At 52.1% G+C, this 14,185-nt stretch overlaps 1 protein-coding gene across 6 annotated transcripts in view; it reads right to left on the bottom strand.

The window, feature by feature from the left end:
• The window catches only part of shn (zinc finger protein schnurri), a 95,306-nt gene that overhangs the window by 19,832 nt on the left and 61,289 nt on the right, over positions 1 to 14,185 (bottom strand). For 2 of the 6 annotated variants that reach the window (XM_084591679.1, XM_084591680.1), the window contains exons 1-2: positions 11,493 to 11,975; positions 1,348 to 1,655 (exon numbers count right to left, since the gene is read on the bottom strand). In XM_084591679.1, coding sequence (XP_084447805.1) covers positions 1,348 to 1,655; positions 11,493 to 11,756 — 572 coding nt within the window. In that variant the 5' untranslated portion in view covers positions 11,757 to 11,975. Of the gene's footprint in view, positions 1 to 1,347; positions 1,656 to 2,194; positions 2,434 to 6,091; positions 6,345 to 11,492; positions 11,976 to 14,185 lie in introns of those variants that run through there. The other 4 variants (XM_084591683.1, XM_084591684.1, XM_084591681.1 and 1 more) reach the window with 3 other exon arrangements.

The raw sequence follows: 14,185 nt of genomic DNA, 5'->3' as shown, positions 1-14,185 counted from the left end.
TTCCAAAAATGGCGCCCGCTAGTTCTCAACGTTGAGCTTGAAGGAAGGGTGAGCATTAAACATGACAACACAAATGTCACGACGTCACCAGATGATAACGCCATAGTCAGTCTTCCCTGTTATTATCACTGTCACTATAACTATCACTAATTATCATTATCGGTCACTATCTGTACCGCTAACTAGCGGGGTGGTCTCCATGGCAACCGCTCTGGCATTACGCCACACAAGAAGCACTAAGATACGTTTCTGACATGCCCGGCGTGGCTGTCAGGATGATTGACAGCTATAGAAGGACAGGAAGCCGTGAGTATGAGGCATTACAGGCTCTCACCTTAAAAAATGTAGTTTTTAGCTACGATGTAGGGTGCAACAAGATTCATTACACGCGAGTAAATACAGTACACTGTTTGGTCGGGAAGGTCATTGGGCAGTATATGCACTGAAATGCTGCCGCATGAGTCAATGCTTCAGTGGCAAAATAAAAATTAAGAGGGATTCAAGGCTGCTGAACCGAATGTGGAGCGAAAAGCTTTAGCTACGGGCGACCGAGCACAACCAGCGTTCCGCTGAACGGATCAAAGTTTACCGGCATTCCAAGCAGAACCCACTTTCATGCCTGTTATGAACGTGCTTGTGTGGCGTTGGGGTAACGTGAATTCAAATGTTATGGCAGGCTGATTCTAATGCCACTCTCCCATGTGAAAGGAGAGGCCTGATAGCGAAATCGGTTGCTGGGAAACAGAATGGACACTGGCGAAATGCTCAAGAGTGGCGTGGCTACAAAATTCACACTTAAGCTCCGCCTTTAAAGGTATGACGCGACAGTGTAGGCTACCAGCCCATATATAAAGCCCCGCTTTAACTAAGCCGTCTTAACGTACCTGCGTGGCATAAGGGGTAACGTGAATTCATATGTCATGGCAGGCTGATACTAATGCCATCACCCTCCCACATGAAAAGAGAGACCCGAGTTGTCGCTCTTTCATGCACCGGCGAAATGCCCAAGGGCAGCGTAGTGTACCTTTCGCTACAAGCTTGCGCGTGCGTTCAAGCGCAATGCACGCTTGAAGCACGCGCGTGCATCAACTCGTGACCTGGCAAGGTACACTGCTAGTTAACTGACGGGAACATGTGAGCTACGCCGGGTTACAGGTACGGGTTACAGACTTCAGTATAGCACCTGCCGCTTGGCACGCCATGACTGAGGCTTTCTGGAGAATTCAGGAACTGCACAGTGCAACGAAAGCGAAGCAGTTTTTAGAAAGGAGAACATGTAGATGGCCAATATCGACTCCAAATCGCCTTCGGCCATGTCATACCAGTGGCAGCATGATTTTCACTTACCCGGATGGAGCTGCCGGGTCCCTGGTGGAGCCCGGGTCCGCACAGGGGCCAGGCGCGGCGACGGCCAGTCCCGGAGGGCCCAGCTCCCTGGGCCGCAGTTCTTCGCAAGGCGACGCACTGCGGGGCACCAGTGGGCCGTGGACGACGGCTATCTTGCGCTTGGGCACCGGATGACGGTGCCATAGCGACGGTCCCATGGCCCCCCCGGGGGGAGCCGAGCCCCCTTCGGGGCCGTTCATGACGCGGCCGCCTGCCAGCCCCCCTTCACGGCTGTGGGCACGCGCAGTGGAAACTCGCTTCACCGAAGCCTGCACCATCAGAGAAAAGAGAATGCCAGAAATAATTAACGCTACCGGTTTCGAATGGTCGCGCAGTGTGCGGTCGACACAACGGCGTATAGAAATCAGCGCGCAAGAACGGCCATTGCGTGAACACCGGTTTTGCACAGCGTTCCCCCCTTTGCATTGCGGTCGGATACAACATAAGTAACCGCCACACACACTATTTATCTGCAACCGAAAATAGGTGGCTTTTAAGGCTTTTCTGGTTACCTTAGTAAAAAAGAAAAACTCACACCAAATTATGAGCTACGAATTTCGACAAGTCTGAACTGTTAGGTTTAGTAAAAAAAAAAATCGATTCCTTTTACTGTCCAGCGGAGTAATACACGCCGCATTCCAGCCTATAGTTAGCCGCAGCTGATTTTTTTAAAGTTCCATCCTATACTAAAGTAGCATAACATCAGCGCTGGATGTGTCCGTGAAGTGCTGACACGGAGGCGCTCACATTTAACCACAAAAAGAAAAATAAATGTCGTGGCTTGGCTCAGCTATAAGCCAGAATATACGTAATGAAAGCTCGGCTCGGAGTCTCTGTCGGTCCGCATCTTGACACCGCCTCTTCGTGAGACGTTCTTCCCGCTCTACGCTGTCGGGCGTCCTCACGCCAAGCAATGATTTCCGGGCCGTCCGATGCAATTTCTTGCACTCTCCGAAAATGCCACGCACTGTACGCGCCATCACTGCCCGCTTCTTTCCATGAGGTAACGAGACAGCTGATGCATGTGCGGTAGCTGCCCAAAATCCAAAAATAGAAAAAGTAAATGTAAGCATAAAGTTGTTTTGAAATTCATACAAAATAAAAACAGAGCAAAAAGGCAAGCCTCGAGAACAATGAAGTAAACTACAAACTGCACATCGTGAAACCAGTCGTTGAGGAATGAAAGTCATGCAGTCACCAGAAACGCTTCATCGAAGTAATGGTATGTCGCCTTAGCATTGGACACACGCATCTTACACGCAACTTCATTCTCAAGAGAGAAGACGAACCAATAGGTGAAGGTTGGCGGACATGGGCTCACGATAAACCACATTTTGTTCTCGTATAGAAAACTCGGAAAACTTAGGAAAAAAAAAAACATTTCACACGGCTTTACATAGAACGTATACCGTTCCATCCCATCCTAGGAGAGAATGCACTTGTTTGCAAGTCCTGTGTTTTTTGTTTTTTAGAAGAAACAATGTTCCTAAACAAGCTATGATATCCCAACATTTTAATCCTTTACAAAGAAAACACAATACACATCTATCGCTGTCACACACACTAGCGGCCCCTTTCTCCATCCTCCGAATATTATCTCACTTGAGGTCCTCTCCATCATTCATGCCATTCAGTTTCCATTCTCTCCCATCTGTGCCTCATTATATTATATACACTGATTGCCATGCTGCTATCCGTGCCATTCAATTTAAAAGTCTAACACATCATCTGTCCACGGCGCTCAAGGCAGCACTTGTTGCGCTGCAGCCCTGCCCCGTCTTCCTCCGATGGATCCCTGGACACTCGAGGATTGACGGCAATGAGCTGGCGAACCAGCTCGCCCGTGAAACTCGTAACAGTCACCGTTCATTACCTGGCCAAAATTCTTGGAGGGCGGGTCGAGACTGTCTCTTCGCGCCACCATCAGCGAATATTACAATGCTGCTCGCTTAGACCGCAAGCTTTACCCCGACCCTCATCCTAATCTTTTCGTTCGGGAGGCTCATATTCTTCGGCAAATACAGTTGAATACACTCATAACACCTGCACGGCTATATCTCTACAAATTCCGTCGTGATCGATCATGCCCCAACTGCCCTTCCCCTTATGCCAACCTTTCACACTGCATATTTTCATGTCCGGTTGCAATGCAATCGGGATTCTTTCCCACCTCCTCCTATACTATCTGAACCTGGGTGGACTGGCTTGGTGCTGATGGTGAACAGCGCCTGCTCGTCCAGCAGGCCATCGATGTATTAGGCGCCTAAGCGTTGCGCCTCAATAAAACTTTCTTCTACTACTACTACTACTACTACTACTACTACTACTACTACTACTACTACTACTACTACTACTACTACTACTGCCTTATGCTTCGCGCATGATAGCCTGAGTTAAGTTTCTTTCCATGGCGCATCTGACTAGCAAGATCGTACGAAGTCGGACGCGATGAAAGAGACGGCGCAGCGGAGGGGACCGACGAACGGTTTGCGCATGCGCAGTGAGGCTGCTTAACGATGCATGTGATGTCACGAGTCGGCGCAGCGGCGGAATACCTGTGAAACGGCGCAGCTAGGTGCCATGGATACGGCACATGCGCAGTTGTGGCGTATGACAGGCACGGCGAAACGCTTCGGCTAGCCTAGTTGCAGCTTCCGCTACAAAAAACGGCATGAGAACGAAGCCATGTAAATAAATAAATTGGTTTACGGGAAAGGAAAGGCGCCACATCTATAACACAGTGCCATGTTGAGCTAGTTGGTCAGCATACATGCAAAACGCAGATGAACAGACAATATAGAGTACAATATTATACAGCAGGTCGTGGAGCACACACACACGCACGCGCGCGCGCGGACGGACGGCGGTTCTCTTTTTACGCTTTCGCTCCTACCTTCCTGCTTTTCCTTGAAGCGCGGTTCCGTGGACACCTGAACCTCGCCGTGAGGAAGCGGAGGAAGGTGAGACAAAGCGAAAAGAGAAAGGTGCCTACCACCTAGGGATCTATAACATGGACTGACATCAGAGAGTACACGGACGCATCTCCGTGTCGCCTCCATCGGACGCAGCCAACCGGCGATCGGATTCCAACCCAGGTGCTTCAGCAAAGTAGACGAGCGGGCGTCTTAATCACTGCGCCACCACGGCAGGGCCAATGTAAACAAAGGAAGGGAAAGGTGCCGCATCTGTCATCATTTATACCACTCATTGCTTCACTCAAGTAGCATTTCACACATAACAGTATAATTTGAGCACCGAAAGCCGCCCTAGCAGCAGATGCGAAATTCGAATTTCCGTGTGGCCAGAGCGAAAACACCAGAGATGTCAAAGCGATGCTCAGTGACCGCTTCGGGCTGTGGAAGCTGCGACGTGCTACTGACCGCTTCTCACGAGCTGCGGAAAGGCAATGCAAGCGCATGTTCGCTTCACTAACTAAGCTTATAAAATGGTGCTTCGAGTGGCAGGCGAAAATCGTAACTGGTCTAAATGGTTTAAGGAACAATTCCCAGTTGACACCATTTGGAACCCAGTTGCCATAACATTTGGATCCCAGTTGAATTCCAGAACTGAATTCAACTGGGATCCAAATGGTACATCAACTGGGAATTGTTCCTTAAACCATTTAGACCAGTTACAATTTTCGCCTGGGAGCCCATATGCTATCCCGTCATACCCTTAAAAGCGGAGCTTAAATGTCCCCCATATATTTTTTCTTGCCGCCATGATCGCGACTTTGAGCGAAGGAAACGCACGCTCGCGACTCGGCGCGTCAAAATAACCACACCCACTTATTCCGCGCTGTTCATCGTTGGCGATGTACTACAGCGATTAGCATCTCCTCTGCTGCTAGCGCCACCGGCAAAAAAGCGATCACAGAAAGAGAGAGAGAGAAACGGTGGACACCGCCTAGCTACCCACGGTACTCTGCTTCCGTGTGCGGGATGCCAGGAGTACGGCAGTACGCGACTGCCCCAAGGAGACGCAAATAGCGGCGCGCCCAAGACGGAACAGCCATAGGAATACTTATGGCACCACGAATCAAGCATACCGTCCCCAGTACATGCCGCGATGTATCGCCGTTAGCGCGGCTATCGGAACGTCCACCGCAGACGACTTTGAAACATGACAAGGAAAGCAGTGAACGTCCGCCTCACCAGAAGGTAACTAAAGAAGCCGTACCTAGTAGTATAAGGGCTGCGCAGGCTCACGCGTACCCATAGTCCACTTTTAAAATGGTATGATTATTGGCTGTGCGGCCCACAGCTACGCAGCAATGTATATTCAATACAAGTGGTTTTCCTCGGTGGAAAAGAAAACTGCAACGGTCTGTCCGTTTAGAAAGATGCCTCAGCGTATCTGCGACACTACCAGAACGCCTAAAATTATGTAATGTGTAGAGACATGACCAAGCTGGCACGGTTTTTCACATGACGCTATGGTGGTAAACCGATTCCTATATGGGTGAACCACACAAAGCTTCTACGATACAGGCTTCCGGTTCGCCACCATTGGCGGCAACTGCTGCATGCTGACACGTACTGCACTGCCAACCGTCCGCACTTGCGGCCAGCAGATGTGTTGCAGCTCAGCGAGTTGTAGACCGAGGCTGTTCGCATTCTGAATGCCCTCTCCAACCTTCCTGTCGACAAAGTTTATTCCTTGCCAACGATCCGGGGCGAACCGCATTTCAGCTTTTACGACTTACCCGCAAGCACTTTAGTTCGGCCGTTTCCTTCGAAGCGTCGTCTTCCGGTCGGTGCAAGCGAGTCGCCTTACGCTGCTTCACATGTTCCGCTCCGAGATCCTCACTAACGGCGTATTCCAATCGGTAATCCGGAGAAGCTCTCCGACCCCGCGAAGAAGCAAAATGCCCCAGGAGTCTCGGGACCATACCGTCGCGCTCCAATCAGAACTCGGGAAGCAAACCCAAATCGCCCATTGAAACACGATATTTGGTTTCGCGGAGGAGAAATCTTCCTCCGGATCGCCGACTGGACGACCCTATAGGCGCGGCCGCCAACTAGCGAGCGAGAATGGCTCGGTGTCGGCTCATCGCGAAGACGACGCCTCAACTGGGGCCGAAGAGAGGGAAAGTGATCGATCCCCGAAACACGATCGGCTGCGTAACGGTACACACGCACATTGGCCTGGATCGAATGGGTGAAACAATGGGCAACTTGTAGCACACTGTATCCGCCACAGCCACGCGAACCGCGGTTTTGTGGGGAGAGAGGGGGACGGACGGTAGGTTTCCTCTTTCCGCTGCGGTGAGCAGCTGCGCGCTTCGGTGGGACCAGCAGCTGCGGCGCGCGTTGCCGCAGCGTCCGAGACACCGGCGCCAGCGGCGACAGCGTCGGCATGACACCCGCGGTGCACGCGTCGCGACCACAGCAGGCCACGCCAGCACACGAAGGGGAAGGCGCGCGCGACACAAAACAACATCGGGCGACGCCGGCGCGAAAACAACGCGTGCGCTGTCACCGCCACGCCGTGAAGCCGACCACTTGACCGAGTTTCGTGTGCTTATGTGAAATCATGATGTGACAGTGAAACGCGAATTTTAGAACGTCAAAAAGTGCGTACGTGATTAAAAGGGCAGAGTCCGAGGCTGTATAGCGCGTGGTGTGCACAATGAACAGAGGTCAGGTCTTGCGGTTCCCAAAGCTGCGGATGTGGCACGAAAGCAAATTATCCAGGTGTTTCAGAAATCCCGCCATGGCTTTTTAAATATATATTCCAGAGGAAAACAAAAAAAGAACAGCTCTTTAGGCAAAATAACAGCGATGCTAATGGACATCAGGAAAAACGAGGTAAACTTTTTACCTACTACAGGTAGGCGCCTAGTTGAAACCGACGATTTTTAGCTGGCCGTTATTAGCGGTCACATCACCTTTTAAAATTTCGAAAACGCTATTACCTTACGCGTTGTGGCTGAACAAATTCTGGCTTTCGATAGAGGCGAAACGGAGAGGTGCCCGTACCTTGTGCGATGTCCGCGCACGTACTACGTTAACGATCGACAGGTGGTCGAAATCGCTCTGCAGCCTTCCACTACGACTATTTTTACTCTCTTACCACCTTCACTCCCACCTCCCTTCCCTTACGGCGCGGTTCAGGCTTCCACAGAAACACGTATGGCAGCTACTGCGCCTTTCCCAAGCTTCCTGTGAACCAATCATTTATTTATACAGTTCGGCAATTTCTCGCGCAGTTCGAAAGGAGCGGCGTCGCCAACCGAAGAAAGTCACTCCGCGGCGCATGTGACACGTGACCTTGTCACCCACGCCTCAGCAGGAAGGTCAAGTGCCACGATCGCTCAGGGGTGACGCGAGTTGTTGTTGCGACTGTAGGTAGAAGGAAAAGAAAATGCACGGGCCTGCTGCTGGCTCTGTAGCTGAGCCACCTCCGCTGCCTCGTGCGGGCAGAAGAGAAAATAAAGAAAGAAAAAGAAAAATTACAAGGGTTCAACGCTGCTGAAACCAATATTGAGCGAAAGCATTAGCTGCGGGTGACTGAGCGTTCTCTTTTTCTTCTCCCTCAGCCCACATATAAAGCCCTGCTTTAACCAAGCCGTATGAACGTGCCTTATTGGCCTGAATGCCAGGCTCCTAGCAGGCTGATTCTGGCATAACCATCCCATGTGAAACGAGAGCCCCAAGTTGGCAGCTCCTGCCAGCCCATCTCTTGCTTTTGTGTCACGTGGGGTGTGACGTCACGCGCTGTGCCCTGGCTGCGACCGCGCTACACCGACCGCTTGAGTTGGTAGCCCAGCTCTCACAATAGTGTCACGTGGGGTGTGACGTCACAGTATCACGTGGGTGCGGCCGCGCCACGCTGAAGGCTCGAAACCTATAGTAGTATACTGCTTTCGCAATAAAAGCGAGAGAAAGACGCGCGTCGCAACAGCCGTAGTTCGCCACCGAAGCGGTGGCGGGTGCAATGACGGCCTACAACAGATAGAAATCCGGTGGCAGGCTAGCCCCCGCCACAAGCGGCGGTGACCTACCTGTCCCAGCCCCGTAGGGCCAGGAGCAGCCTCCCCCACCCCCAGCGACGCGATTTGTTGTTGTAGGAAGAACAGTTGGTTCACAGGAAGGGAAAGGCGCAGTAACTCGCGGTTTAGGCTATCTTAAATTCCTGCCTAAACCCCAAGTTCCTCTGTCACACTTGTTTCTGTGGGCACCTGAATCGCGCCGTAAGGGTAGGGAGGAAGGTGGGAGTGAAAGTGGAGAGAAAGAGGAGCCGTAGTGGAGGGCTACGGAGCAATTTTGACCACCTGGAGATCTTTAACGTGCGCTGACATTGCACAGCACACGGACGCCTCTTCGTTTTGCCTCCATCGAAACGAAGCCGCCGAGGTCGGGTTCGAACCCGGGCAAAGAAAATGCGCGGGCGTGCTGCTGACTCTGTAGCTGAGGCACCTCCGCTGCCTCGTTCGGACAGAAGAAAAAATAGAGAAGAAAGAAAAAGAAGAGGGTAAGAAAGACGGGCGCCGCAACAGCCGTCCACCACCGAAGCGGTGGCGGGTGCAACGACGGCCTAAAGAGGAGAGAAAGACGGGCGCCGCAACAGCCGTCGTCCACCACCGAAGCGGTGGCGGGTGCAATGACGGCCTACAACAGATAAAATACGGTGGCAAGCTAGCCCCCGCCGTAAGCGGCGGTTACATGCCCCATCCATCAGGACCAGGATCAGTCACCCCGTGACGCGAGTTTATGGACGTTGCTATGCCACCACTGTAAGTGCACGGTTTTCGAACTGCGCGAGAAATGGCAAATATGATTATTACACCACAGCGACAAGGGTAATCGCGTTTAAGAAATTCTAAAAAAAAACAGACGAGGCTGTTAAATGGTCTGCTAAAATTTCTATTTGCACGGTTAAAAAATTAACTACCACGCTTAGCAAACCAACTGACTAGTTCAAATGCTTCATCTGTTCTTTGTGACGTCGCTTTGCCGTCACAAAAAAAAAAGAAAAAATGAAGCATTTTAATTAGTCAGCTGGTATCACTTTGCCGAAAAAGTCACACTCTACTCATAAGGCCTACTTTCATAACTTAGTGACGGGTTTCCCCGAAACACTAGGCAAAATGTGGCTGGAATGCTTCCTGCGCTGAGCTGCAGTGTACGACGCGCAAATTCAGGCCTGTCATGAGAACCTAAACAGGGTTTAATCTGCATGGGTATAAACGAAACAAACCGGGATAGGGAAAGAGAGCTAGGAAGGAATATGCAGCGCGATGTGACAAACGTTGACTTCGCGCTCGGCATGAAAAGGGGTCCTGACTGCAGGCGAAGCTAAAATGCCGATGCATTGTACAATATGCACATTCTATATAGACTGAAATGGCTAGTTCGGTTTCTGAACGAGACATGATGCTGTCGTCTAGTTCTTTTTCAGGTTCACGAACAAAGAAATGATGGAAAGACGCGAGGCGCCAGAGAGCACTGCGCCTCTCAGCCAGGTCGCCAGGTCAGAGGTCAGCCAGCCACCCAGGGTGTGCGACCCCAGTCTGTGCTCTCTATGCTGTTCATGCTGTTGTTTACCGTCAGAACTATTCAGCGCGGTTAGCCGACGCTTCGAAAATATTCAAGCGTCGTGACTACAGCATCCATGGGCAACTGAGATAGATGCACGTGACAAAGTGTCGTCAACTTTTTTTATGTCCTGAAACAACAACGGCGCGGAGCCGTACCAGATACCAGATGCAGATCACGTTCGAGAGGTTTCATATGCGACCGACGGAGAGACAACCGACAACAGGGCGTGAAGCTCAGCTTCACTTCAGAAGCTTACATAATCGAACGAGCGAGCGGTCACCGCGTTTGGAAGCATCTCTATCGCTCCGTCACCGCTTCTAAAGCTATGCGCAAATTTCATTAGCGATTAACTATAGTAAATAGTAAAAGAAAAACGAAACGCAAGCTTGTCACGTCTGAATTTTGCAAGTAATTGACGTCCTTTTTTCTTATGGATCAAGACAATGTTTGCGTTATTTCACGATTATCTGCGCTTGAAGACATGTGGCACTCCGTATACAGGGTAGCCAGTTCTTCCAAGCCCAACCTCATCACATCCTTCAACGGATCTGCTGTTACCTGATCCTCAACCACTTTTTGGCCACGACTTTAATAATCATATGGTTGTATACCTTATAATGTTACAGATATGTATCACTAATCTCCTACACTGAGATTTAGTGGTCTCCTGGCGCATAAAAACTCCACAAGGAATCCCCCATCTGGTAGTACGTACACAGAGGACACAGCTTCTCGCAAAAGGCTCAAGGACACATGGTAAATCGAACCAACTTGCCCAATCAAATTTATATGGGACACAGTGGCATTCACTCTCGCACTGCTGTCGTTTCATTTCTTCTATGACAAAGACAAACGCGTGCCAATGTATCAATATATACTCGCCGGCCCTGCTAGCAGGATAAAGCTAAAGAAATGTAACCTGCGTACTGCGTCGGTTGCACTCACGTCTATCGGAAAAACGATACAGTGCCAAAGGGTACCTTTGTTTTCCCGCGTCGTATGCGCGGCCTGGTTTTCCGGCGGAACCTCAGCAAGCAAAAAAGGCACTGCAACTCTCGGTTGCAGACAATCTGATAACACTGCGCCCACGACGACACTGGCCAAGCGTGCGCTCCGCGAATAGAGAGAGGGCGAACGGCTCAAAACAATGGATTCGTGCAACGGGCCCGGCGCCAGAGCTGCTCGAGTCGGGCGTACTCGACCCGACGGAGCGTTCGGTGCGCGCGAACCTTTTGTCACCGGCGATCCGGTATACAGTGTTCACGCGAACGTAACAAAAACAATCTTTTCGCGAGGATGAAGGTCGCGGTGGAAGGAGACAGGATAGTCTTGTTTTATGAGGTCTTAACGTCCCAAAGCGACTCGGGCTTTGACAGTCCCGTATAAGTTCGGCCACCTGGTATTCTAAGGAGTACACTGACATCGCGCATTATACGGGCGCTTAGCTTTTCTCCTACATCGAAAACCGGCCTTGATTGAGCCCGCACCAGTCGATTCCAAAGCGACGCTACAACGTCGTGTCGAATACGAAGGGACGCCGCGTATCATATAATCTCTACTCACTGCGCTGTGTGTTGCTCGACAGTGGCAACAGCCACCGCCGATGGTCATCGGCCACGCCCACGTGGCCAGATCCGCTCGCCGTTCGCAGAGGGATGCACCATCGCGCCACCACTGCTGACTAGACGAAAGGGAAAGGTCGCCCAACGCCCTCGATTTTTCGTCTTCGTCTTCGTGTCCACGGAAGTTCCACGAGGTGTCGAAGAATACCGGCCGCGGGCACTGCGCCACAGCTGGCGCGATTTCGACGGCGGATCCGGCTAGCATGCCTCCGTCGTTCCTTTCGACCGCTGCCGACGTACAAAAACTCGCCCTTCCAGATAGACCGCTACATACAAACTGCCCCCGAGCGCGCGCGCGTGAGCGATCGCCTTTGCTAGGAAAACAGGTGCATGCGTATGTGTGTGTCCGCGCGTTCTCCCGCCAGCTCCCCACAAGCAAGGAAAAGAAAAGCCGCCGGCAGCGGCGCGCGATTCCTCGGGGAACAACGACGACAACCAGCCAACGTAAGCAGCCGCCGCAGCGGCAACAACACTACGTCGCTAGCCAGGAGAGTCCTTCCGCCTGGCAGAGCGGTGATATCGTCCGGCGGCGCAACCTGCTGGCGTCATAACGGGAGGGGGGGTCGAGCGATGATGTCGTAACCGCGCGCGCACTTCTCCCTTCACTGTTCTTACTTTTTTTCCTGTGTGTTGCGGGCGTCCCTCTCCTCCTCTCGGCTTCATCGAAACACGCACCCTCGTCAGCACGTGCAGAGGCCGGCGCGAGTTGCGTAACGGTCACAAAGTGCTGCTTGCTAGCACCACGCGGAGGAGCCACCGGCAAAAGTTTCTAGCGGTAATTCTCCCCTTCTTGACGGCTGAGCTATGGTGGTTGAGCTGTGTGGAGCGGCGGCTGGGCGTTCGCGTCGGTAACTTTCGCTACCGTAGCGAGGAGTCCGGTAACCGTTGATCCGCAATGATTTCCTTCGCGGTTTCATAACCGCACTTCCTCGGCGCGCTGGTGAGTGAGTGAGTGAATAAACTTTATTCAATTAAGACAAAAACAAAGCTAACGTAAGTGAAACTGGACAGCTGCCGTTCACGACGTACCGAGTCACAACTACCACAGAACACAGGCTGACTGAGCGACGATGTGCCGATGAGAATCACTGCAAAGTACGTTCCTTGGAGCTGTGACCTAGGAGGCTGTAAGCAATAATTTTCATCGGCAAAGGTCTGGAGTCTTTAAATATAGCAGCCACATGCTAAACACATAGGCGCTAGCTATCGCTGCTTCGTGCGCCTGTATCAAGTGGCAACATCGACGAGACCGTTTCAGAGTGGCGTAACTGTAGCGCTATCGGCAACAGAGTTTGTGTTTGGCTGAACCGTAAGCGACGGGAAGCTTCGCAAGTTACTTAATGACGACCGGATAAACAACGGCTGCAGGTTCATTCCAACCCTGATGCGGAAACAGATGAAGAAAATTCGCAAAGCGTCTCCCGGTGGGGTGTGACAGTGAAAGCATGGCCTCCACCACAGGTCCTCTCCGATAGTGGCATTGATTTCCTTCAAAGTACCACCTAGATCAAAAGATCATCAACTGCGCGTTTCAGAAACGTCTACTGTCCAGCTTTGCCATGACAGGGCCAACGCCAAATGGCGGCTTTGTGAGGCACTGCGGGACTTGCACGCAGGCGCCACGACGCCGAAGATATGCTTTCGAGGAGCGAGTGACTCATGCGGTGTCGCCTTCCAGCTCCGGTTTCAACGTAGTGCGGTGACCGGCTGGCAGTCGCGACATCCTGCTCTAGCCAACGGGTGCTGAACTTAAGCCACCACCAGTTCGTCGCGCAGGCAAGACACGGACCTCGCAAAAAGAGCACGCTTGTCCCCAGACCGAAGAGCACGCAGAAGGGTACTCACAGTACTGATCGCTACTTCAAGACAGCAACAATGGCCATAAGCAGAGAACACCATCTCTTCCCATCTTTCTTCTCTCCTCCGGCCATCGGCGTGTGTATATTCCGGCCGCGGCGTGGAGCTGTTGCTGGGTCGCTGTTTGCGCGGCGGCCGGCCGATAACCCGCCCGGCCCTTATTTGGTTGCGCGGTCGGCAGATTAGACGCGCTTGCGCCATGCAGAGATTAACCCGAAGGGGGGAGCAGTGACCAAGACGATTCCACAACCACTCTGCACACGGCACGGCTCACGCACAGCTGCGTTTTCGTCACAGCAACGAAGGGAGAGAGGACGATGGAAGACGGCGTCGAAGCTCCGGACCGTCGACCCACACGGAGCCGGCGCTGCGGTGCGCTGCAGTCCGGCAGCCCGCTGACTCAAAACCAAGCACGGCCTTCTCAAGGCAATGATGGCACAAGTGGCGTGTTTCCGGAGGCGTAGGCCGTACTAAATAAACACCCACTCTTCCGTCCCAGAAAAGGAAGGAAGCCACCGCACTTCTGCGTACTTCTGCCTCCCAAGGCTCGCGAATGCCGAGTAGTCGAAACGCACAGGTCCAACGATGAATTCATGCAGTAGTGTGCGAGACATTGAATGTTTGGGGGGTGGTGGTGGTGGCTGCGCCGCCTTCAGTGACCATCTCTCTAGGTAAAGCGGCCATGTCTGCACAAGGCGACCTACTCCTGCTGACGATGGGTGACGCATGGCATGTGGCATCATTTAAGGCTGCGACCATTCCAAATCTGGACTAACT

The sequence above is a fragment of the Amblyomma maculatum genome, chromosome 1 (assembly GCF_055883805.1).
Source record: "Amblyomma maculatum isolate TAMU_Amacu chromosome 1, ASM5588380v1, whole genome shotgun sequence".
NCBI classification, from domain to species: domain Eukaryota; kingdom Metazoa; phylum Arthropoda; class Arachnida; order Ixodida; family Ixodidae; genus Amblyomma; species Amblyomma maculatum.
The sequence above is the reverse complement of the archived record's forward strand: the minus strand, read 5'-3'. Positions and strand labels throughout refer to the sequence as shown.